The sequence below is a fragment of the Anomaloglossus baeobatrachus genome, chromosome 3, assembly GCF_048569485.1.
Source record: "Anomaloglossus baeobatrachus isolate aAnoBae1 chromosome 3, aAnoBae1.hap1, whole genome shotgun sequence".
Taxonomy (NCBI): Eukaryota; Metazoa; Chordata; class Amphibia; order Anura; family Aromobatidae; genus Anomaloglossus; species Anomaloglossus baeobatrachus.
In genome coordinates, this window is record NC_134355.1 from 563,582,284 (window position 1) to 563,609,250 (window position 26,967).

At 52.0% G+C, this 26,967-nt stretch overlaps 1 protein-coding gene across 2 annotated transcripts in view; it reads left to right on the forward strand.

The window, feature by feature from the left end:
- Positions 1-26,967, forward strand: part of INPP5D (inositol polyphosphate-5-phosphatase D) — a 284,565-nt gene that overhangs the window by 249,581 nt on the left and 8,017 nt on the right. For both annotated transcript variants that reach the window (XM_075340896.1, XM_075340897.1), the window contains 4 exons: positions 9,003-9,155; positions 9,638-9,725; positions 9,937-10,011; positions 22,929-23,159. In XM_075340896.1, the coding sequence (XP_075197011.1) occupies positions 9,003-9,155; positions 9,638-9,725; positions 9,937-10,011; positions 22,929-23,159 (547 nt within the window). The remainder of the gene's footprint in view (positions 1-9,002; positions 9,156-9,637; positions 9,726-9,936; positions 10,012-22,928; positions 23,160-26,967) is intronic.

Consider the following 26,967-nt stretch of genomic DNA (forward strand, 5'->3'; position numbering starts at 1 on the left):
ATCGTGCTCCATCCCCTATGCTGCGCACCCCCCATCGTGCTCCATCTCCCATGCTGTGCACTCCCAAACGTGCTCCATCCGCCATGCTGCGCACTCCCAAACGTGCTCCATCTACCATGCTGCGCACTCCCAAACATGCTCCATCCGCCATGCTGCGCACTCCCAAACGTGCTCCATCCGCCATACTCCGCACTCCCCATCGTGCTCCATCCCCCATGCAGCGCACTCCCCATCGTGCTCCATCCCCTATGCTGCGCACCCCCCATCGTGCTCCATCTCCCATGCTGCGCACTCCCAAACGTGCTCCATCCGCCATGCTGCGCACTCCCAAACATGGTCCATCCGCCATGCTGCGCACTCCCAAACGTGCTTTATCCGCCATACTCCGCACTCCCCATCGTGCTGCATCCCCCATGCTGCGCACTCCCAAACGTGCTCCATCCGCCATGCTGCGCACTCCCAAACGTGCTCCATCCGCCATGCTGCGTACTCCCAAACGTGCTCCATCCGCCATGCTGCGCACTCCCAAACGTGCTCCATCCGCCATGCTGCGCACTCCCAAACGTGCTCCATCCGCCATGCTGCGCACTCCCAAACGTGCTCCATCCGCCATACTCCGCACTCCCCATCGTGCTCCATCCCCCATGCAGCGCACTCCCCATCGTGCTCCATCCCCTATGCTGCGCACCCCCCATCGTGCTCCATCTCCCATGCTGCGCACTCCCAAACGTGCTCCATCCGCCATGCTGCGCACTCCCAAACGTGCTCCATCTACCATGCTGCGCACTCCCAAACATGCTCCATCCGCCATACTCCGCACTCCCCATCGTGCTCCATCCCCCATGCAGCGCACTCCCCATCGTGCTCCATCCCCTATGCTGCGCACCCCCCATCGTGCTCCATCTCCCATGCTGTGCACTCCCAAACGTGCTCCATCCGCCATGCTGCGCACTCCCAAACGTGCTCCATCTACCATGCTGCGCACTCCCAAACATGCTCCATCCGCCATGCTGCGCTCTCCCAAACGTGCTCCATCCGCCATACTCCGCACTCCCCATCGTGCTCCATCCCCCATGCAGCGCACTCCCCATCGTGCTCCATCCCCTATGCTGCGCACCCCCCATCGTGCTCCATCTCCCATGCTGCGCACTCCCAAACGTGCTCCATCCGCCATGCTGCGCACTCCCAAACATGGTCCATCCGCCATGCTGCGCACTCCCAAACGTGCTTTATCCGCCATACTCCGCACTCCCCATCGTGCTGCATCCCCCATGCTGCGCACTCCCAAACGTGCTCCATCCGCCATGCTGCGCACTCCCAAACGTGCTCCATCCGCCATGCTGCGTACTCCCAAACGTGCTCCATCCGCCATGCTGCGCACTCCCAAACGTGCTCCATCCGCCATGCTGCGCACTCCCAAACGTGCTCCATCCGCCATGCTGCGCACTCCCAAACGTGCTCCATCCGCCATGCTGCACACTCCCAAACGTGCTCCATCCGCCATGCTGCGCACTCCCAAACGTGGTCCATCCGCCATGCTGCGCACTCCCAAACGTGGTCCATCCGCCATGCTGCGCACTCCCAAACGTGCTCCATCCGCCATGCTGCGCACTCCCAAATGTGCTCCATCCGCCATGCTGCGCACTCCCAAACGTGCTCCATCTGCCATGCTGCGCACTCCCAAACGTGCTCCATCCCCCATGCTGCGCATCCCCCATCGTGCTCCATCCCCCATGCTGCACCAGCATCAGCCTCTCTACCCGCAGCATCAGCCTCTCTCATCCCAGCATCAGCCTCTCTACCCGCAGCATCAGCCTCTCTACCTGCAGGATCAGCCTCTCTCCTCCCAGCATCAGCCTCTCTACCGGCAGCATCAGCCTCTCTACCCGCAGCATTAGCCTCTCTCCTCCCAGCATCAGCCTCTCTCCTTCCAGCATCAGCCTCTCTGTCCCCAGCATCAGCCTCTCTGTCCCCAGCATCAGCCTCTCTGTCCCCAGCATCAGCCTCTCTCATCCCAGCATCAGCTTCTCTCATCCCAGCATCAGCCTCTCTCATCCCAGCATCAGCCTCTCTCCTCCCAGCATCAGCCTTTTCTGTCCCCAGCATCAGCCTCTCTCCTCCCAGCATCAGCCTCTCCTCCCAACATCAGCCTCTCTCCTCCCAGCCTACCCCAGCCTCAGCCTCCCCCAGCATCAGCCTCTCTCCTCCCAGCATCAGCCTCTCTCCTCCCAGCATCAGCCTCTCTCCTCCCAGCATCAGCCTTTTCTGTCCCCAGCATCAGCCTCTCTCCTCCCAGCCTACCCCAGCCTCAGCCTCCCCCAGCATCAGCCTCCCCCAGCATCAGCCTCTCTCCTCCCAGCATCAGCCTCTCTCTTCCCAGCATCAGCCTCTCTCCTCCCAGCCTCCCCCAGCCTCAGCCTCCCCCAGCATCAGCCTCCCCCAGCATCAGCCTCTCTCCTCCCAGCATCAGCCTCTCTCTTCCCAGCATCAGCCTCTCTCTTCCCAGCCTACCCCAGCCTCAGCCTCCCCCAGCATCAGCCTCTCTCCTCCCAGCATCAGCCTCTATCCTCCCAGCCTAACCCAGCCTCAGCCTCCCCCAGCATCAGCCTCTCTCCTCCCAGCATCAGCCTTTTCGGTCCCCAGCATCAGCCTCTCTCCTCCCAGCCTACCCCAGCCTCAGCCTCCCCCAGCATCAGCCTCTCTTCTCTCAGCCTCCCCATCCCAGCCTTCCCGAGGATCAGCCTCTCTCCTCCCAGCCTCCTCCAGCACGCCGTGCTCCTCTGCCGACACTCACAGATCCGATCGCATACACTCACACACACACCCGATCGCATACACTCACACACACACCCGATCGCATACACTCACACACACACCCGATCGCATACACTCACACACACCCGATCGCATACACTCACACACACCCGATCGCATACACTCACACACACCCGATCGCATACACTCACACACACCCGATCGCATACACTCACACACACACACATTGACGATATTGCACATACGCGCTTATACTCACAACATCCGGAGATACCACATGCTTCTGGCCATGTGATCCTCCGGCAGGTCCTGGAAGCTAACAGAACAGTATCGCCGCCGAGAAGCAAGCGATATCCCAGGATGTTGTGAGTGTGTGGATGCGATGTGATGTGTGTGTGAGGTGTGTGTGAGAGTGAGTGTGATCTGATGTGTGTGCGTGTGTGTATGTGTGTGTGTGTGTGCTGTTATGTGTGTGCGTGGGTGTATTTTCCGCCGCTGCAGGACCTTGATGTGCTGGTAAGTATGCTACCATGGTTACCAGCGTATCTCGTCCCCCGCTCGCACGGGAGCCCACACCAGCATACGCCGGCCAGCCCCAGGAATGCAAGGGTATGTGTCGGCTGGTTTGGCGGCGTACGCTGATGTGGGCTCCCAGGGGTACAGTACTCACCTGGTAGTCGTGGCTCAGTGACCGTGTCGGTTCGGGGAATGCGTGGGGGGGCGGGGCCAGAGCTAGCGTGCATTGCGTGAGGGGGGCGGGGCGTGGCCGAGTTGCCAATGCCTGCAGGGTGCTGGGGCAAGAGGCCAATCTGTGGGGGGGGGTGGAGCCTGGGCGAGCGGCCGGCCAATCCGTGTGGGGGCGCAGCCTGGGCGAGCAGCCAATCCGTGCGGGGGGGCGGGGCCATGGCGAGCCCAGCGGCCAATCAGCTTTGTGTCACCGTAAGGACACAATTTTAGGACACAATTTTGGAGCAAGACAGACAGACAGACAGACAGACAGATAGACAGACAGACAGACAGAATAAGGCAATTATATATATAGATATACATAACAAGGACCTTTCTGAAAAAGTGTTCCTGTTACTGGAAATACAAGGTAATAGTGGCTGCAGAGTGAAAAAAACAACATTTTTTTTATTTTTCTTTTGGCCGTAGAGATATTAGCAATCAAAGTATTTGGCACCTAATGGGTTAAAGTTTTTTTAAGTCCAAGTAGGTGCTATCAGACAGTTTTCATGGGGTGTGTGTGTGGCGCCCCTGACCTGGTCAGGCACCACTGAGTACTGCACCCATGTTGGGTCAGTACAACATAGGTAATCCAGAAGGCTGACCAGGGTGTGGACACACGGGCACATAGTAACCAGATCTCCCACATTTACCTTTTGAAGGGACCCCTGGGGAATCCAGGAGGGGGCGTGGCCTCCATCTCCACTCAGGGGGTGTGGTAGAGAGGCTGGTTGCTAAGTTGATTAGGCAGGCACAGAGGGGAGGGAGTAGTGAGCCGAGTCAGTTAGTGAAGCTCAGGGAGACAGAGCAGTCGCAGAGAGAGAACCTGGAGGCTGTCACTAGTCAGACACCGCAGGTGCAGTGGTTGCTGGCGGGGGAGAACGGTCACCTTGTGGTGCCGCCCGAAAAACCACCTGAGGCAGGAGCGCAAGGAGGTGGCTGAGTACGGGGACTGCCAGGTGAACCAGGCCCGCACAGGGTTACAGGTCCCCAGAGCAGGGGCCCATTCAGTTGGCCTTTGGCCTACTCAACCTGCTGGTGAGGGCACTTCATGCCCTTCACCAAACCAACACAGAGTCCGGAGCCACGCAGCAATGAGAGGGCCCATAGTGACAAGAGGCAAGCAGCCAGAGTTACTTGGTCCAGGCTGCAAGCAAACGGGCCGAAAAGGGGAGAACAGGCGGAAGCAACTTCCCTGGGTGACCCCGTAGGACTTCAAGTCTGGGTCACCACAAAAACAAGAGGGCTAGGAAGGCGAGTCAGCAGCCACCCCTAAGTCAGCCTGAAGGAGCCTGGTTCCCCTCTTGGAGCATCACAGCATCGCACGGGTTAACTCACCCCTGCCATCTGAAGTGAGTAAAAACCCTGAAAGAAATTACTGCTTCACGTGTGAGTTCTTCTGAGACCTGTGGTTCTACACACCTACACTGGGCCCTGGGGCCAGCCTCACTCTCGGGAGGCCACCACATCTAACTGCACCCAACATCAGCCCCCGGCGTCCCCTAACCTGCAGTGGTGGTCACCCTGACCGCAAATACCGAGAGTGGCGTCACGAATTCCCCATTGAATTAACCTACCTGTGACCAGACGATTTCCAAACCCGTGGAGACCCTGCGACGACCTGTAACCTGAAGGTAATGCGCGGGGCTACACATGTGTACTTTTCCTCGTATGATAATGATTAGAGATAAGCAAACCTGAAGTTTGGTGTTCGTACTAAACACAATCTTTACAAAAAAAGTATGTTCGGATTCGGAATTTGGTTCGAGTGAGCATCGCTGTGCTCGGGAACGCTCTGTGTTCAGCTTAGCGTGAGCCGCTTACATTGTTTGAATGGCTAGCACTGATGGTAACAACACCGTGATCAGATGGACTGTGCATCCCAAAAAAAAACAAACTGGAAAAATCCTGCCTACCTGCCCCCGGAAGTTTACTGTTTATGGCTGGCTGCATGTAGGCGGAGACTCAAACTGCCCCCTTAGTGACTTCATTTGGGGATCAGGTCAAGTCGGGGTCCCAAACCAAACTTTATCTAAAGTCCAGATGAAGCTGCCACACTGAACTTCCATGGGTCTGCTTATCTCTAATCATAACCTTATCTAAGTTATGTGCTATCTAACTTATCTGCTTATCTAACCAATCATAAGCAGGGAGCAATATTAAGAGCAAAGAAAAACAAGCCCCAACATGTGAGAAATAATGACACACTTCTAATCTCCTGGTTTAACCTCCTGCATGATTAGATAGTACAACTGAATTTAACTGTCACATTACAAATCCTTGTATCAGCTCTTTTTCTGTCATAGCAGTCAGTTCTGCTGAACTGCCCCTACCTACACTCTGCATGTCCAGAGATAAGTCACACTTGTGTATGTTGTTTTCACAGCATCTTTTAAGGTCTCTGCATTGAGAGCACAGCTGGGCGTCATTACACCTTACACCCTAGTACTCACTACTGAGCAATTACAAATTGCCATTAGCACAACAGACTTAAATGTGATTAATCTCCAGACAGGCCATGTCAGGAGAGATGCAGTAAAGTAGAGCTGACTATGCTGTGAGATGAGAACTGCTGATAAAAGGTTTTGTAATGTGACACAGCTAAACTCAACCCCTCCACTCACATTGATCTTATCTGAAATATGTGAATCATCTGTATGCTTATCTCCCAGAACTTTCTAATTGTGCAGGAGGTTAGACCAGGGGATTATGGCTGTATCTTTACCTCTCATACACTGAAAATCCCCAGCCATGGTGGGAAGAGAGGTATTCTTATTCCAGTATGCTGTCTGCTTATGATTGGGAAGCTCATACTAGAGTCAGAAGTAAATGCTCCCAGTGAAAACTATCTCATAACACTGACTTGGACTTTAAAAACTTAACTCATTAGATGCCAAATACTTTTTTAGCTAAGGCTACTTTCACACACCTGGTTTTTGCCGTCAGGCACAATCCAGTGTGTGCCTGATGCAACGGATCCGGCGCAGATTGTATAAAACTGATGCGATGGATCCGCTAAAAAAACAGATCCATTATAGCAGTTTGTAACAAGAATCCAACTGTTGCCGCGGGTAACCTGAGTGACGTCACCACTGACAGCGCGGCTCACTTCAGTCACTCGGACGACTTGCTGTCACAGTTGGATGATCGAGCGGTGGCCGCGGGTAACTTGAGTGACGTCATTGCTGATAGCGCAACTCACTTCAGTTGCTCTGTGCAGCTCACAGTGAGCGACAGTGTTCTACGGCCGCTCCTGTCAGCTTCCGATGTAGTAGAGCTGAAAGAATCATGGGACCTTGTGTGGATTACGTCGGACCTGTAGGGGTATTTGGGGATTTTAATAAAGTGGTTAAAGAGGGTGTTCTTTTGTCTTTTAATTTAAATAAAGGATTTTTCGGCGTTTTGTTTATGTACTTTCACTACAGATTAATCATGGAAGGTGTCTCATAGACGCCTGCCATGATTGACCTAGGACTTAGTGACAGCTATGGGCTGCCATTAACTCCTTATTACCCCGATTGCCACCGCACCAGGGCAATTCGGGATGAGCCGGGTAGAGTCCCGAGACTGTCGCATCTAATGGATATGGCAATTCTGGGTGGCTGCTTGCTGATATTTTTAGGTTGAGGGCTCCCATAACGTGGGGCTCCCCAACCTGAGAATACCAGCCCTCAGCCGTGTGGCTTTACCTTGGCTGGTATCAAAATTCAGGGGACCGACGCCGTTTTTTTTTTTAAAATTATTTTTTTATTTATTTCACTGCAAGATTTAGACCCGGCCACTGGCGGCTATGATTGGTTGCAGTGAGATAGCTGTCACTCAGCATGGGGGCTCGTCTGACTGCAACCAATCATAGACGCCGGTGGGCGCGGGAAGCCGTGAATACGAGATGGAATAATGAGCGGCTGGCATTTTCAAAGCAGGAGAGGCCGCGGGAGCTTTGTGACAGCTGGGCAGCGCCGTGCCAGTGATCAGTGAGTATGAGAGAGGGGGTGAGAGGGGGAGACCGACTGACTGACAGAGACCGACATCGACAGAGAGAGACCGACCAACAGACAGAGAGAGACCGACATCGACAGAGAGACAGAGAAAGAGACCGACAGAGAGAGAGAGAGATTTTCTAACCAGAAAGGATTTTACACATCGGAGCATGCTCAGTTAAAAGAACCGGATCCGTCGATGGAATGCGTTTTTTGCCGCATTACGACGGATCCGTCGCCCATAGGCTTTCATTTTACAACACACTGCACGGCGCCTGATCCGGCGACAGAAAACGTTCCCTTGTGCATCTTTTCCAGCAGCCGGACCCAGAAATTTTGCCGGAACCGACGCACGCCGGATGAAACGCAAGGGCATCAGGCACAATCCGGCACTAATACAATTCAATGAGGATAAAAACGCATCCGGCGCCGGATCCATTTTATTTGGTATTCGCCGGATTGTGCCTGACGGCAAAAGCAGGATGTGTGAAAGCACCCTAATTTCTCTGCAACAGAGTCAAATTTAAAAAAACAAACATGTTTTACTCCACTCTGCAGCCACTATTATTTGCATACATCCATTTAGATCCTGACTACACTTGTGCTGCCTTAAGGGTGCTTTACACGCTGCGACATCACTAACAATATATCGTCGGGGTCACGTCGTTAGTGATGCACATTTGGCGTCGTTAGCGACATCGCAGTGTGTGACACTAATGAGCGACGATCAACGATTGCAAAAACGTCAAAAACCGTTGATCGTTGACACGTCGCTCCTTTTCATAATATCGTTGGTGGTGCATGCCGTCGGTTGTTCGTCGTTCCTGCGGCATCACACATCGCTATGTGTGACACCACAGGAATGACGAACATCTCCTTACCTGCGTCCACCGGCAATGAGGAAGGAAGGAGGTGGGCGGCATGTTCCGGCCGCTCATGTCCGCCCCTCCTCTGCTATTGGATCGCTGCCGTGTGACGTCACTGTGACGCCTCATGAACCGCCCCCTTAGAAAGGAGGCAGATCGCCGGCCAGAGCGACGTCGCAGGGAAGGTAAGTTCGTGTGACGGGTGTAAGCGATGTTGTGCGCCACGGGCAGCGATTTGCCCGTGACGCATAACCGATGGGAGTGGGTACGTGTAAAGTGCCCTTCACTCAATACAAGTGAATTGAGAGAGGACATGCATGACTAGTTGGAATGTGGCAAATCACATACTTGCAGTCACATGATGGCGCCTTCCCGGCACCAACACCGGAGAATCCTGAGTGCAGACTTGTACCTTAAGGCTTGACAATCCCTTTGAGATGTAACACAATTCTGAGATGCATGAATTTGTACTAAAATTATGTAAAAAAAAATAATTGAAAGTTCATAAACCAAGAGGGGGTTTAAAAGTTAGTTTAGATCATCTATTATCTAGCATGAGCCATTGTGAGGAATTAGCAGAATTTTTAAAGATCTCACTTCTAGTAAATCTGCCCTTTATGTGAAGCTTATTTCACTTTTTTCTTGCCTGTGACAGGTGAGGGCTGCATTGCTCTCCGAATGGAAGATCCTCAGCAGCAACAGTTCCCATTCTTCACCCTTCTCACACACCATGGAGAGGATACAGGTCAATTTCAGGGAGAAATCTGCCTGCATGCGTCCTCCGGGAAACAGAGAGAGAAGCTATATGGTAAGTCATGGAGAATATTCAGTTATTAAAAAAAAAAGTATGAGCATAAAAAAAAGTATTTAAGATCCAAAAACATACTGATAGGGAATTTAGATTGTGAGTCCCAATGGGAACAGAGTTGTCAACGTATGTAAAGTGCTGTGGAATTAATGGCGCTATATAAGTGAATAAATACTATTATTATTATTATTATTATTATTATTATTATCTAATTTTAATGTAATCTATCATTTTTAATCTGGAGCTTCGTGAGATTGTAAATTATTGCACAGCTCTGTTATGAAGCATATGGAAGATTTTGTTTCCTGCTTATATGGTGCTAGATAGTAGTAAGAATAATAATGATAAATAATAATAAAAAATAAAAATAATAATAAAAATGTGGGTTTTTTTCTTTTTTTTTTAACCATACACTGATTTGTTTTTTTTGACAGTATTACAGGCTTATTATACACTACACTATGTTAATATTTGTGTCTTAGATTTTGTGAAGATTGAGAAAGATGAAACTGTAGCACAAAAGCATCAAATAAAAGCACAATGCAGCCAGCAATGGGAGCAGGGTTCCAGGTAATCCTAGACTGTAATAGTCTATTCTTGCATACTACAGTAAGGATATTGCAGAAAATGTATTATTATTTCATTTATCACCATTTCATGCTAAACAAAAGTAAAAGTTTTACTGAAGAAAGTAATAAGATTCTATAGGGGTGTCAAACCCATTGACAAAACATACATTAGGAAAAAATGTCCATCATTCTTCTCTATTCTGTGATTGCAGGAGTGGGAAAGCCTTTGCTGATAAAGTGGCGCGGGTGCGAGGTGTTCCGCTATGCTCCCCAGAGGCATTAAGCAGGTATTTTTGTATTCAGAACTGGCGATATAACCAGGAATACTCACTATGGCATTTACAGTCATTTTACTCCAACTGAAGCTCCTTAATGTTCCCACCTACGATACCCCTTTCTATGCTCCAATAGAGTACTCTAATCCTGCCGCCAAAAATGCATCCAACATATTTTATGATATCTTCATTGTAATAATAAAATGGCGATATGTGAGAACGTTAAAAATTAACTTTTTACTCAGTTAATTTGACAAAAAGAAATTTTTCCTTGGTCTCTAGAAAAAAAACACAAAACCCACCTCCCACAAAATATACTTTACCTTTCCCTGTCTAGAAAAGGGGGATTGGTCCCAATAAATAGAGTGAACTAAAAGCTCATATCTTCAACCCAAAATCAAAATAAATATTAAAGGGGTGGTTCACCCATTTTTTTTTTTTTCCCCAATGATTGTCACTTACCATTGTATGCATCTTCTCCATTGGCTTCTGTTTCCAGTTCTGGCACTGAGCGGCGCTATCCTGCACGCTCAGTGCCCGTCACATGACCCCCTGGAGCTGTGGCCGCCAGCATCCTCTGACGTCCCGGCATTTCCGGGCTCTCAAACTAGACGGGTACGTCACAGGATGCCGGCGCCACTCACACTGATTGACTAGGCTGTGGGCGGTGACTACCGCACATCACAGCCCAGCCTCGAGGGGAGGAGCCGGAGGACGCCAGTGTGGAGCGGTGAAGGCAGAGCGCGCTCTTACCCTCCGTCAGCTGTGGAAGGTACGGGCTCCAGTGTGGAGTACAGGAGGGGTTTCATCCACTGAAATCCCCCCTGTCACGTAAGTATGTGATCACACTGTCCACCCGCCCGCTGTGCTCAGCTGTCAGGAGAGCGGGCGGTGTTGGCAGTGTGATCATATAATCCTACCAGCAGCACAGGTGACCGGACGCTGCATGGGACCAATCTGCTCCACTCTGTCACCTGCACAAGTCCCAGAGTGGAGACAGTGACATGCTCTGCTCTGACACATAGTGTGCTGCATGTCACTATCTTTCTCCACTCTGGGACTTGTTGTGCAGGTGAGAGTGTATACAGTTGGTACTATGCAGCAGAAATCACAGAGTGGGGCAGTTAGTGACATGTATCATCCGGTCACCTGCACAAAAAGTCCCACAGTGGAGACAGTGACATGCTCTGCTCTGACACATAGTGTGCTGCATGTCACTATCTTTCTCCACTCTGGTACTTCTTGTGCAGGTGACTGGATGCTGCATGTCACTATCTGTCTCCACTGTGGGACTTGTTGTGCAGGTGACCGGATGCTGCATGTCACTATCTGTCTCCACTGTGGGACTTGTTATGCAGGTGACCGGATGATACATGTCAATAACTGCCCCACTCTGAGACTTGTTCAGGTGAGAGTGTATACAGTTGGAACAATGCAGCAGAAGTCACAGAGTGGAGCAAGTTAGTGACATGTATCATCCGGTCACCTGCACAACAAGTCCCAGAGTGGATACAGTGACATGCAGCACACTATGTGTCAGAGCAGAGCATGTCACCAACTTGCTCTGCTCTGTCATCTGCGGTGCTGCATGTCACGTTTTTGCCGCGATTTGGTGCGTTTTTTGCTGCGTTTTTGCTCAATGCGTTTTTAATCAGTGCACAATGCCATTAAAGATTGTTGATGTAAGAAAAAAAAAGGTCTGATGTCATTTCCTTATTCAAAATGTTCATTGTATGCAGGAGAGCAGACAGCAGCTGCAGAACTACAAGGCTCAGCATCCTCCATTCACTAGTGTATGCAGGAGAGCAGACAGCAGCTGCAGAACTACAAGGCTCAGCATCCTCCATTCACTAGTGTATGCAGGAGAGCAGACAGCAGCTGCAGAACTACAAGGCTCAGCATCCTCCATTCACTAGTGTATGCAGGAGAGCAGACAGCAGCTGCAGAACTACAAGGCTCAGCATCCTCCATTCACTAGTGTATGCAGGAGAGCAGACAGCAGCTGCAGGACTACAAGGCTCAGCATCCTCCATTCACTAGTGTATGCAGGAGAGCAGACAGAAGCTGCAGAACTACAAGGCTGAGCATCCTCCATCCAGGACTGTATGCAGTTTTTTACCCAAAAAGAAAAAAAAATGACGTGGGCTTCGCCATATTTTTGTATGCTAGCCGGGTACAGCAGGCAGGTACGGGCTGCCCCCAACCCCCAGCTGCCTATTTGTACCCGGCTGGGAACCAAAAATATAGAGAAGCCCCTTTTTTTTTTTAATAATTTCATGAAATAATTTAAAAAAAAAATGACGTGAGCTTCGCCTAATTTTGGTGTCCAGCCGGGTACAACTAGACAGCTGGGGATTGGAATCCACAGTGAAGGGTGCCCAAGCTTTCTGGGCACCCCCACTGCGAATTGCAGTCCGCAGCCACCCCAGAAAATGGCGCTTTCATAGAAGCGCCATCTTCTGGCGCTGTATCCAACTCTTCCAGCTGCCCTGATGCCGGGTGGCTAGCTGGGTAATAATGGAGTTAGGGCTAGCTGTATATTATCAGCTAGCCCTAAGCCCGAAATTCATGGTGTCATGCCAATATTAGACATGGCCACCATGAATTTCTAGTAATGATAAAAAAAAAAACACAACACACAGAAAAATATTTTTATTACAAATAAAACACAACACAATTAGTGACTCCATCTTTATTGAAATAAACCCCCCTCCGCAGTAATCCTGGGTTAGGGTCCCGCTGTCCAATCAGGATCCAATATCATCTGATCGGTTTGCTGGAAGGCAAAGCGATCAGATGATGTGTCAGGTTAAAGGATGTGAATCACATGACACATCAGCTGATTGTATAAAAGCCGATTATACAATCAGCTGAAGCATCAGTAGGAAAAAAAAAAAAATACATACTCACTTATGTGCTGATTACCGGCAGCTCCTGCAGCGGAGTCTGATCCTGGCCCATCACTGCAGGAGCTGCCGGTAATCAGCTGATGAAGTCCCCTGACGGCAGGATCAGCTGATAGCGCGAAAAAGCCGGCGACACCGCGAGAATCGATCAGCTGATGCGTCAGGTGACTGCATCAGGTGATCCACCGCCAGGTCCTGCAAGCTTCGTGCGTGCCCCGGGGAGACTGCACACAGCCAGAGCGGCGGGACCGGGACAGGGGCTGGAAGCAGGCATGGCACCGGGACCCTGCAGACAGGTGAGTATGACATACACACATACATACACACTCACACACACTGTATATACGCACACACACTGTATATATACACACACACTGTATATACGCACACACACTGTATATACGCACACACATACACTGTATATACGCGCACACATACACTGTATATACGCGCACACACACTTTCTTCCCCTGGCTGTGTAGAGCTGCTGCTGTCTCTGTGTGATTGCTCTCAGTGCACATCCACTGGGAAGAGGCAGGGAGGAGGGTTTGGTTGGAGAGCTGAGGGGGGTGTGTTAGATAAGCTAGACACCGCCCTAGAGCCACAAAGAATTCTGGGACTTGTAGGAACTGAATACAGGAAGTCAGAGGAGAGATTAACCCCATCAGAGCTGGAGCCAGCAATGAGCATGTGCTGCTGGTGCACAATAAAAGGTAATTTTGCTGAAAAAACATAATAGATGTGGTGAGGGGCACATATTAGCAAGATTTATCAGAAAAAAAAAATCAGTTTTGGTAACTGGACAACTTCTTTAAGCTGATGGAACAATCTCACCCATCTTGTTGTACAGGGGTAATCACCAGGTTCCTCTGAGACCAGTTTTAGTACTTGGTACATATAGGAGGCAATCTGGTACACTAGAGCCTTACATAAACCTTATGGACGCTCACTTTTTGCCCCGTGATACCCCAATTGTTCCTGCCCCTACAAGGGCAGTCTACAGCTGGCTTTAATAATATCTGAGCCTTTGCATAGTCTCAGGCGGCCTGACGCGTTTCATTCAAACTGGATTTGTCGCGGGCGGAGGAGGGGACGCTGCGCTCTCCCACTGCTCGGTGGTGGCTCGAGCGGTGGGCCGGATCCCGGGGACTCGAGCGGCGCTCCTCGCCCGTGAGTGAAAAGGGGATTTGATTGGATGGTGGAGATTTGGTGATTGTCCGTGACGCCACCCACGGTTGTGGTGAAGTTGGTGACACCACCGCTGCTCCGGACTGGGATCCCGGGAGCGGTGACAGGGAGCAGCTTTGATTTTAGTTCTCCCCTCCGTGGGTAGGGGTTTGGTTGTCCCGGGGCCCGGTGATGGGGTAGGGATGGATGGCAGGCGGGTTACGGGGCCTGGTGAGGTGCAGGGTCGCGGGGGCAGCGCTGTGCCGCACGGCACGGTGGTACTCACTCAGCCAATGATGAGGACACAGTTCTCGGTAAAACACACGGCTGGATGGACGGGTCCCACAGACGGCTGCGGTGTTGTTTCTCCCGGCAGGTTGATGGTGACTGCCTTTCCCTGCACCTGTGTACTGTAAACGGTTCCAATGGGTTCCCACCGGTAACCGGCTCCCCAGCTTGGATGGGAGCTGAAGGAGCCCCTTTTGCCCGCAGGCTCTGGCCCTGGGAATGGTAGCCTTGGCGGTGGCTGTGTTTCCCTCTCACGGTTGGACTGTTGCCTTCTGTCGGGACTTGGCTGCTGGGAAACCCAGGAGGTTCCCTTCGCTGACGGCTTTGGCAAATTCACGGTGACTCCTAGCCTTGCCGGGGTCCGTAAGCCCCTGCCAGATGGTGCTGACTTCTCTTTGTGTACCGGTCCGGTACCGCCGGGCCACCGCCCGTCCACGGTCCTTACGGTAGACTCCGATAGGCCACTCCTGCAGACGGTCACCACCGTCTGCCAACCTTGCTGATCCGTCCGGGCCACACACCCGGACCAACTTCAGGCTTCTCTACTGCCACTTCACTCCTCTCACTTTCACTTCCAACTCTAATCTCTAAACTCCAAACTCTATCTGCCCTACTTTTCCCGCCTCCAGGACTGTGTACTCCTTGGTGGGCAGGGCCAACTGCCTGGCCCACCCCCTGGTGTGAACATCAGCCCCTGGAGGAAGGCAACAAGGGTTTGTGTCTGACTTTGATGTGCCTAACCGGGAGTGTGGGGTGTGTGGGTGTTGTTCTCTGTGGCCCCTGGCTTGTCCAGGGTGCCACAGATTCATCAGGGCAGCATTGCCCTAGCAGTCAGTTGCCACCAACCATCGCTATTTTAAGTTATGCCTATATAGGCCACTGTCCAGGTCTAACAGATACCTCCATAGTGAATTCTCCAACAGTTACCCCCACATGCACGGTATGATGGCCTCCACATTCCCCCAGTGCAGTATGATACCCCTCACACAGTATGATGGCCTCCACATTCCCCCAGTGCAGTATGATACCCCTCACACAGTATGATGGCCTCCACATTCCCCCAGTGCAGTATGATAGCCCTCACACAGTATGATGGCCTCCACATTCCCTCAGTGCAGTATGATACCACTCACACAGTATGATGGCCTCCACATTTCCCCAGTGCAGTATAATAGCCCTCACACAGTATGATGGCCTCCACATTCCCCCAGTGCAGTATGATACCCCTCACACAGTATGATGGCCTCAACATTCCCCCAGTGCACTATGATACCCCTCACACAGTATGATGGCCTCCACATTCCCCCAGTTCAGTATAATAGCCCTCACACAGTATGATGGCCTCCACATTCCCCCAGTGCAGTATAATACCCCTCACACAGTATGATGGCCTCCACATTCCCCCAGTGCAGTATAATACCCCTCACACAGTATGATGGCCTCCACATTCCCCCAGTGCAGTATAAAAGCCCTCACACAGTATGATGGCCTCCACATTCCCCCAGTGCAGTATGATACCCCTCACACAGTATGATGGCCTCCACATTCCCCCAGTGCAGTATAATACCCCTCACACAGTATGATGGCCTCCACATTCCCCCAGTGCAGTATGATACCCCTCACACAGTATGATGGCCTCCACATTCCCCCAGTGCAGTATGATACCCCTCACACAGTATGATGGCCTCCACATTCCCCCAGTGCAGTATGATACCCCTCACACAGTATGATGGCCTCCACATTCCCCCAGTGCAGTATGATACCCCTCACACAGTATGATGGCCTCCACATTTCCCCAGTGCAGGATGATAGCCCTCACATGGTATTATTCCCCCCCACAAACCTCTACACACACAGTATGATGCTCTCACACTAGTCCCCACAACACAGTATGATGGCCTCACTGCCCCCTACAAATGAGTGATAAAAATAAAACACGATTCACTTAGCCCTGTTCCCTCAATGATATTCTGCTCTGCTCCGAGCAGCATGTGGACTGAGGCTCCGCACAGCAGGTGAGATATAATGATGTCACCATACCGGCTGCACTGAGACTCAGACGCACAGGCTGAATGGTGTAACAGGGACCCAGCAGTGACTAGTCAACCCCTGGAGTTGATCACAGTCGGAACCTTTGATGGTTTTAAAAAAAAATAAATTAGATGCTTTTATAGAAAAAAATAACATAAATAATTATACAAAGGTAATGTAAAGTTCTTGTCTGAATGTTTAGTCCAGTGGATCAGTAATTGGGATCAGGAGGAAAACATTAGCTCTTCTGGGTGGATGGGATCATGACTTGTGGTTGTACCTATACCACTCCTTATTGTTCAGGCTCAGACCCACATGACTCGGAGCTGTCTAAGCACTGCCTGTACCAATGTTGCTGTTTTGGACAAAGTGTGCAGAATGTATGTCAGTACAGGGGGGAATATTCTCCTCCATGACTCCACTAAGGTATGCACTACGCCGGGCTATGTCTGGCAACCCCAAACTACCTGTGCGCATGTGCTGCAGTGCTTAGAAAATGCAGTTTGTCATAAAAAAAACCTGCAGTGGAGATCCGTATCAATACTGATAAAATCCATTGAACTGGACTTGGATGTATTTATCTAGCAATGGCCCTAGTTCTACCATTATTTTTAACAATTGTCTGCTTTCTGAGGAGTCAAATACTGTTGAAATGTAGATGGCAGGTAGTGAAAAAGGTATGGGAGTGGTGCTGCTTAGCACCGGGCCCCCCCAACTCATGAGCCACATAGCGGCAGCATTGTTTCCTGCTATGGTGGTACGCCCCTGTATTCCACCAAATCTCGTTCATATGTATAAGACGGTAGGAACAAATAGTTGTTGGCCAAATAACAGCTATGTATGTGTGGCGCCCTGGACAAGCCAGGTCGTCACAGGTACTATACCAACACACCCCACACCCCGGCTAGGCACACCGAAGCCAAACACAAAAATCCTTGTTGCCTTCCTCCAGGGGCTGATGTCCACACCAGGGGGTGGGCCAGGCGGTTGGTCCCGCCCACCGAGGAGTTCACAGTCCTGGAGGCAGGAAAAGGAGTCAGGTTAGAGTTCAGTTTTGAAGTGAGAGGAAGTGAAGTGGTAGAGGAGTGGTCTGACGGCGTCCGGGTGTGTGGCCCGGACGGTACAGCAAGGTTGGCAGACGGTGGTGACCATCTGCAGGAGAGGCCGATTGGAGCGAACCGTAAGGACAGTGGACGGGCAGTGGCCCGGCGGTACCGGATCGGAGAGCAAAGAGAAGCCAGCACCATCCGGTAGGGCTTACGGACCCCGACCAGGCTAGGAGTCGCCGTTAAACTGGTCAAATCCGTTAGCGAAGGGAACCTCCGGGGTTTCCCAGCAGTCAAGACCCGATTGAAGGCAACAGCTCACACCGTAGAGGGAAACACAGTCACCGCCAAGGCTACAGTTCCCAGGGCCAGAGCCTGCGTGCAAAAGGGGCTCCCTCAGCATACATCACAAGCTGGGGAGCGGGTTACCAGTGGGAAGCCATTGGAACTGTAAACACAACATAGGTGCAGTCACCATCAACCTGCCGGGAGGAGAAACACCGCAGCCGTCTGTGGGACCCGTCCATCCAGCTGTTTGTTTGACCAGAGACTCCGTGTGAATTACTGGCTGAGTGAGTACCACCGTGCCGCGCGGCACCGCGCTGCCCCCGCGACCCTGCACCTCACCAGGCCCCGTAACCCACCTGCCATACATTCCTACCCCTCACCGGGCCCCGGGACAACCAACCCCCTACCCACGGAGGTGAGAACCAACATCCAAGCTGCTCCCTGTCACCGCTTCCAGGATCCCCGTCCAGAGCAGCGGTGGTGTCACAACCTCACCACCTCCACGAGCAGTGGAGGCGCGAAAGCCGAAACCCCCGCCCCTGTAGAGGAGGAGTCGGAAAAAGACTAAGGGGGACGGATGGCGTCTGGCCACATGTAGCTCACGGCTATAAAAGCAGGGACGCCAGGACCCTGCGGCCATCTTGGTGTTCCTGGAAGAGGCCGCCGCAGCGATGTACCAACCGCCTCGCAGCACCGTAGTCCCCGCGCCCGGAACCGCGGCGTGGGTGGAGGTCCGGACTGCCCAGTTACAACAGATCCAGGTGCAGCTCCTCTTAGAGGAGTGGGAGGCCGACATGGCGGAGGTGGTAGCGGCCATACGGAGATGCGAGGAGGAGGGAGTTCTGGAAAGGCGGGTAAGTGACCCACGCCCCTGTACCCCTAGCGGGTCGGTCATCGCGGCCGAGGGGCCCGGTCTACGCCCCGCTCGCCCTGCTACCTCCCCCGCTACCTTTGTTGGCTGCCGCTGCCCCGTCACTAGGCCCGCTACTGTCACAACCGGTTGCGGTACCCCGCCAATCCGCCCTGGCGGACCGGTCTGCAACAGAAGTCCGTGACCTCCCAGAACCGCTTCCGTGGAAGAAGCCAAAGGCCGAGCCCGTTGGTGAAGCTGAACCGGAGGCACCGCCGACCGTGCCTGACCCCGTACCGGCCCCGGCAGCCCGTCTCGTGCAGGAGGAGACGGAGGCTCAGCGAGAGAGGATCCCTGTGCCCGTTCCCCACACCTCGGCTGAGGTTGCGCCAGGTCGCCGCTGTAAGGCAGCACCCCAGGCCAAGTCACCGCGGGACCTTCCGCCCAGATTGCCAGTGGTGGGCAGCATCAAGGAGGTCTCGCGGGGCCCGACCCGTGCGCAGGGGCCCGCAGCGGCCCCGTATTGGGACAGGGAACCGACACCGCTGGGCCTGGAGATTGCCGAGAGGGAGAGAAGGAAGGCGGAGCTGGTGGCCCGCACGATCCAAGAGAAGGAAAGCCTCCGCCAAGCCACCTTCCGTGTCCGGGGCCTGCTCTATGAAGGGCAAGTGAGGAGGTTCGACGTCCGTCGGGGCTATGGTTTTATATATGAGCCGGGCCTGGAGGCCGAAGTCTTTGTGGCCCAACGGGACGTCAACGCCCATCTACCGGAGGACCACCCGGGCCGCAACCTGATGCCGGGGGATTTGGTCCAATACACCAGGCACTGTGGGGAGAGGGGTTGGTTTGCGCTGGATGCGAAGCTGAGGGGCGGTCAAGAGGCCCAAGTACCAGCCCAGCCCCCTCCTCCGGTCGCCACAGTGGACCTAAAGTGAAGTCAGCGGAGCTCCGCTGCAAGTTGTCCCTGTTGGGACCCCCAGTACAGTTTAGAAGCTTTTGAATGATAAGAATGATCAACCGAAGGAAAGTTTACCTGATTTGCAATTTTGATTGAACCGGTCGTTGCCGGCAACTGTTGTCCCCGTAGGGACTGTCTTTGATCCTTGCGTAAGGAACTGCTTACGGACAAGCCCGAGAACTTGCAGGGCAACCACGAACTTGTGGAATGTAAATAAAAATGTTGGGCTTGAAACCGTGATCGCCTCTGGAGAGGCTGATTTGGAGGATGGGCCTGGAGGAAAGGGATGGCCCAGGCCCACCACTACCGTAACCGGTGGCGATCCTTCTGGGGGTTCAGGAGTTCCCCATGGACGTGGGTCTTCTGAAAGGGACAGAACCCGCTCGGGCAGCCTGGTGATGGACTGGGGTCAAGGGGTGCTGCCCATTTGCTTAGGGGCAGCATCAGGGCCAGGTTGCTTGGGTGAGAGAAGAGCGGAAGCCGTAACCGTTACTTATTAAAAATGTTTGATAACGTTTAAGTACCGTACCTCCCGATGTGGGAAGAATGAAAAAATGCTTGTGTTTTAAATGTTTTTACTGTTTTATCTTTTACAGTTAAACAAAAATAAAACCGGTGATGGACGGGCAGCCCGCGGACGGTCTGCATTTTACTAAGGGGGAATGTGGCGCCCTGGACAAGCCAGGTCGTCACAGGTACTACACCAACACACCCCACACCCCGGCTAGGCACACCGAAGCCAAACACAAAAATCCTTGTTGCCTTCCTCCAGGGGCTGATGTCCACACCAGGGGGTGGGCCAGGTGGTTGGCCCTGCCCACCGAGGAGTTCACAGTCCTGGAGGCGGGAAAAGGAGTCAGATTAGAGTTCAGTTTTGAAGTGAGAGGAAGTGAAGTGGTAGAGGAGTGGTCTGATGGCGTCCGGGTGTGTGGCCCGGACGGTACAGCAAGGTTGGCAGACGGTGGTGACCGTCTGCAGGAGAGGCCGATTGGAGCGAACCGTAAGGACTGTGGACAGGCGGTGGCCCGGCGGTACCGGATCGGAGAGCAAAGAGAAGCCAGCACCACCCGGCAGGGCTTACGGACCCCGACCAGGCTAGGAGTCGCCGTTAAACTGGTCAAATCCGTTAGCGAAGGGAACCTCCGGGGTTTCCCAGCACTCAAGACCCGATTGAAGGCAACAGCTCACACCGTAGAGGGAAACACAGTCACCGCCAAGGCTACAGTTACCAGGGCCAGAGCCTGCAGGCAAAAGGGGCTCCCTCAGCATACATCACAAGCTGGGGAGTGGGTTACCGATGGGAAGCCATTGGAACTGTTAACACAACATAGGTGCAGGGAAAGGCAGTCACCATCAACCTGCCGGGAGGAGAAACACCGCAGCCGTCTGTGGGACCCGTCCATCCAGCCGTTTGTTTGACCAGAGACTCCGTGTGAATTACTGGCTGAGTGAGTACCACCGTGCCGTGCGGCACTGCGCTGCCCCCGCGACCCTGCACCTCACCAGGCCCCGTAACCCGCCTGCCATCCATTCCTACCCCTCACCGGGCCCCAGAACAACCAACCCCCTACCCACGGAGGGGAGAACCAACATCCACGCTGCTCCCTGTCACCGCTTCCGGGATCCCCGTCCAGAGCAGCGGTGGTGTCACAACCTCACCACCTCCACGAGCAGTGGAGGCGCGAAAGCCGAAACCCCGCCCCTGTAGAGGAGGAGTCGGAAAAAGACCTTTTCACTCACGGGCGAGGAACGCCGCTCGAGTCCCCGGGATCCGGCCCACCGCTCGAGCCACCACCGAGCAGCAGCAGCAGAGCAGCCAGACCCGAGCAGTGGGTGAGCGCAGCGTCCCCTCCTCCGCCCGCGACATATGATTTAGGCCACTCTAAGACCTCCTTTGATCACATGTTGTGGAGAAGCCAATCACATCTACTCACCTCCTATATATGCTGGTTAGATCCTTCCACCTGTGGCAGGTATAGTTTATCTTAGCTGGTCTTGTGATGTGGTGTTGTAATCCAGACTATCTAGTGATTTATACTTGTTGCTGAGTGCAGTTGTGGAGTTAACCCTTGTTGTCTTTTTGTTGTTACTTTCCTGCTCTTGTTTTTCTCCTAAGTCTTTCATTGTGTATTCCTGTGTGTTTGCAGTGTGTCAGAGTTTTGGTTTTCCTTTGTTTGTCTTTATCTGTTTTCCATCACACTCCTGCCCTGTCCTTCCGTGATGGAGGGAGGTATCAGAGTAGTACTGGTCAGGAGCATAGCAAGGCACAGGACTCAGGCATCTCCACCATCAGGAGTAACTGAGGTTAGTGAGACTCTAGGGCGGGCTTTGCACACTACGACATCGCAGGTGTGATGTCGGTGGGGTCAAATTGAAAGTGACGCACATCCGGCATCGCAGGCGACATCGTAGTGTGTAAAGCCTAGATGATACGATTAACGAGCGCAAAATTGTCGTAATCGTATCATCGGTGCAGCGTCGGCATAATCCATAATTACGCTGACGCGACGGTCCGATGTTGTTCCTCGCTCCTGCTGCAGCACACATCGCTGTGTGTGAAGTCGCAGGAGCGAGGAACATCTCCTACCGGCGTCACCGCGGCTTCCGTAGGATATGTGGAAGGAAGGAGGTGGGCGGGATGTTTACATCCTGCTCATCTCCGCCCCTCCGCCGCTATTGGCCGCCTGCCGTGTGACGTCGCTATGACGCCGCACGACCCGCCCCCTTAGGAAGGAGGCGGGTCGCCGGCCAGAGCGACGGTCGCAGGGCAGATGAGTGCATGTGAAGCTGGCGTAGCGATAATGTTCGCTACGCCAGCTATCACACGATATCGTACCTGCGACGGGGGCGGGGACTATCGCGTGTGACATCGCAGCATCGGCTTGCGATGTCGCAACGTGCAAAGCCGCCCTAGGACCCTGTCTTCCGCTATCCTCACAATCACTCCATGGCATAAAGCTAATTACAATCTTCTTATATAAGCCATATAACCAAAATTTTAAGTAAATTAAAAAAAATGCAAATAATTCATCTTCAGCACTACAGTAACATTGTATTCAAAAACGTATAAAAAAAAAGAGGAAAAACAATGTTACAAAGAGCTAGGTAAATTAAATTATATTTTTATAGGAAATATGTTTAATGTCTAGATACTTTTGTCTAGTGTATCTTCAGAGAGAAAATAGAAGCTGCTGTCAGACAATTCTCCTTATCTTCTATGGAAACAAAGAATAGGTCCTTAAAATTCAAAATGTCCGATTGGTACGATAGGCGCCTGCCGATAAAATCTGGAAATTTGGCAAACTTTTCTCTTATGTCTTTATGTATCTTTAGTCTCATATTTAAGCTTTTTCACTTACATTTTTGGTACTTAACATACTTTCATCTGTTTTCAGTACAGACCATAATGTTGCAGCCCAGGGAATAAGTAACCAGGTAAAACAGAGTCCTCCAAATACCCCACAGGGATTTAAAGGAAGCGAGCAACGAAGCAAACCAAGTTCCCCAGTGATGGGTCGCGGAGACACACCAATCACACCCCCCGCTCGCTCTTCTACACAAAGTCAAAAGTTTGTACCTTGCAACAATCCTCGAGGAGCTCCGAATATTCGTCATCAGGATTCCATGTGAGTGCTATTGATAAATGTTATCTTGAATAATGCTGGCTATAGATACATAGATGGGATAGGATTCTTCTAAGGCTATGTGCGCACTTTGCTTTTTACCTGCTTTTTCAACTGCAGCGTTTAATGCCAAAATGGTTGTGTTCTGCTTTTCAAGCAAAGTCTATGGGAATTTGGGTTTCTTGTCCGCACTTTACAGTTCAAACTGCAGCCTTTTTGTTGCAGAACTTTGGTCAAAAACTCAGCTTTGCAGGGCAAAACCCAAATGGCAAAAACAAAAACATGACAATTGTTTTTGCCATTTGGGTTTTGCACTGCAAAGCTGAGTTTTTGACCAAAGTTCTGCAACAAAAAGGCTGCAGTTTGAACTGCAAAGTGCGGACAAGAAACCCAAATTCCCATAGACTTTGCTTGAAAAGCAGAACACAACCATTTTGGCATTAAACGCTGCAGTTGAAAAAGCAGCAAAAAAGCAGGTAAAAAGCAGGTAAAAAGCAAAGTGCGCACATAGCCTAAAGCCCACTTTACACGTTGCAATTAGTTGTACAATCGCATTTGCGATGTGACACGCCCAGGTTGCATACGGGATCTTATGAGATTGCACGTTGGTCGTTCATTTGCTGTCACACGTGCGTTAGTAGTCTATGTTAAATTGGTCAATTTTGTGTGCGATCCTTTAGATCATGTGTTCTGTGACGTATGCATTGGGCACCTTTTTTTTTTTTATTTATTGACTTGACAAGCGTGTGTAATGTGTAGGGATGCGTTTTTACTATGTCATCTGCCATTCAGCTCTGCTACATGGCCGCTAACAGCAGACACAGACAGCCATGTAGCAGAGCTGAATGGCAGATGACAGCAGACACAGACAGAGCCGCACTGTCAGAATGAACTCGGGTGAACTTCACCCGACTTCACGGTCATGCTGCGGCTCTGTCTGTGTCGCGCCCTGATTAGCGGTCACCAGTGAAGGACTCACCGGTGACCGCTAATCTCCTAAGTTACTGAAGTTAACAGCCCTCTCTCATACTCACCAATCCCCGATCCCCGACGCTGCACGGCGTTCACACTGCACCGGCGGCTTTTACTGTTTTGAAAAAGCCGGCCGCCCATTAAACAATCTCGTATTCCCTGCTTTCCCCGCCCACCGGCGCCTATGATTGGTTACAGTGAGACACGCCCCCACGCTGAGTGACAGGTGTCACACTGCACCCAATCACAGCAGCCGGTGGGCGTGTCTATACTGTGTAGTGAAATAAATAATTAAATAATTAAAAAAAACGGCGTGCGGTTCCCCCCAATTTTAAAACCAGCCAGATAAAGCCATACGGCTGAAGGCTGGTATTCTCAGGATGGGGAGCTCCACGTTATGGGGAGCCCCCCCGCCTAACAATATCAGCCAACAGCCGCCCAGAATTGCCGCATACATTATATGCGACAGTTCTGGGACTGTACCCGGCTCTTCCCGATTTGCCCTGGTGCGTTGGCAAATCGGGGTAATAAGGAGTTATTGGCAGCCCATAGCTGCCAATAAGTCCTAGATTAATCATGTCAGGCGTCTATGAGACACCCTCCATGATTAATCTGTAAATTACAGTAAATAAACACACACACCCGAAAAAATCCTTTATTAGAAATAAAAAACACAAACATATACCCTGGTTCACCACTTTAATCATCCCCAAAAAGCCCTCCATGTCCGGCGTAATCCAGGATGCTCCAGCGTCGCTTCCAGCGCTGCTGCATGGAGGTGACCGGAGCTGCAGCACACACAGCCGCTCCGGTCACCTCCACGCAGGTAATGAAGACAGCCGCGCGATCAGCTGCTGTCACTGAGGTTACCCGCTGTCACTGGATCCAGCGGTGGCCGCGGGTAACCTCAGTGACAGCTCAGCTGATCGCGCTACTCACCTCAGTTGCTGCGTGGAGGTGATAGGAGCGGCGGTGAGTAGCGCGATCAGCTGAGCTGTCACTGAGCTTACCCGCGGCCACCGCTGCATCCACCGCTGGATCCAGTGACAGCGGGTAACCTCAGTGACAGCTCAGCTGATCGCCGGCTGTCTTCATTACCTGCGTGGAGGTGACCGGAGCGGCGGTGTATTCTGCAGCTCCGGTCACCTCCATGCAGCAGCGCTGGAAGCGACGCTGGAGCATCCTGGATTACGCCGGACATGGAGGGCTTTTTGGGGATGATTAAAGTGGTGAACCAGGGTATATGTTTGTGTTTTTTATTTCTAATAAAGGATTTTTTCGGGTGTGTGTGTTTATTTACTGTAATTTACAGATTAATCATGGAGGGTGTCTCATAGACGCCTGACATGATTAATCTAGGACTTATTGGCAGCTATGGGCTGCCAATAACTCCTTATTACCCCGATTTGCCAACGCACCAGGGCAAATCGGGAAGAGCCGGGTACAGTCCCAGAACTGTCGCATATAATGTATGCGGCAATTCTGGGCGGCTGTTGGCTGATATTGTTAGGCTGGGGGGCTCCCCATAACGTGGAGCTCCCCATCCTGAGAATACCAGCCTTCAGCCTTATGGCTTTATCTGGCTGGTTTTAAAATTGGGGGGAACCGCACGCCGTTTTTTTTAATTATTTAATTATTTATTTCACTACACAGTATAGACACGCCCACCGGCTGCTGTGATTGGGTGCAGTGTGACACCTGTCACTCAGCGTGGGGGCGTGTCTCACTGTAACCAATCATAGGCGCCGGTGGGCGGGGAAAGCAGGGAATACGAGATTGTTTAATGGGCGGCCGGCTTTTTCAAAACAGTAAAAGCCGCCGGAGCAGTGTGAACGCCGTGCAGCGCCGGGGATCGGTGAGTATATGAGAGAGGGGGATAGACTGACATGGACAGAGAGTGAGGGACAGAGATAGTGACCGACTGACAGAGATTAGTGAATGACAGACATTGTGAGGCGCTTCAGAACGCAGCTTTTCAGCTGCGCTCTGAAGCAGACCTTTTTTAAGCTGCGGTGCAGAGCGCACACCTGCGCACATAGCATCAGACACCAAAATCGTATGAGGGATGTCACACGTTACAATTCACTAGGTTCGTGCAACAAAACGCTCAATTCTAGAGAATGATACGATGTGTTTGCGATCAACGGTTTTGCGTTCAATCCTGATCGCAAGTAGATGTCACACGCAGACACCTCACAAACGATGCCGGATGTGCGTCACTTACAACTTGACCCCAACGACGGATTGTGAGATATATTGAAGCGTGTGTAGCGGGCTTAAGAGCTTCTTTCTGCAAGAAAAAATCTGGTATGTGGAAATCCAACAGACGGATCCTACTTTCTTCTTCAGGACATCACAATATGCCTTAAGCCCACTTTACACGCTGCAATGTATCTTACAATGTGTCGGTGGGGTCACGTCGTAAGTGACGCACATCCGGCATCGTAAGGTACATTGCAGTGTGTGACAGGTACGTGCGATTGCGATTGAATGGTAAAACGTTCATCGCACGCACATCGTTCATTTCTCTAGAATTGAACGTCAGATTGTTCATCGTACCCAGGGCAGCACACATCGCAGTGTGTGACACCCCGGAAATGATGAACAGATCTTACCTGTGTCCTGCGGCTCCCGGCCAGTAATGCTGAAGGAAGGAGGTGGGCGGGATGTTTATGTCCCGCTCAGCTCCGCCCCTCCGCTTCTATTGGCCGGCTGCCGCGTGACGTCGCTGTGACGCCGAACGTCCCTACCACTCCAGGAAGTGGACGTTCGCCGCCCACATCGAGGTCGTATGGATGGGTAAGTATGTGTGACGGGGGTTAATCGTTTGTGCAGCACA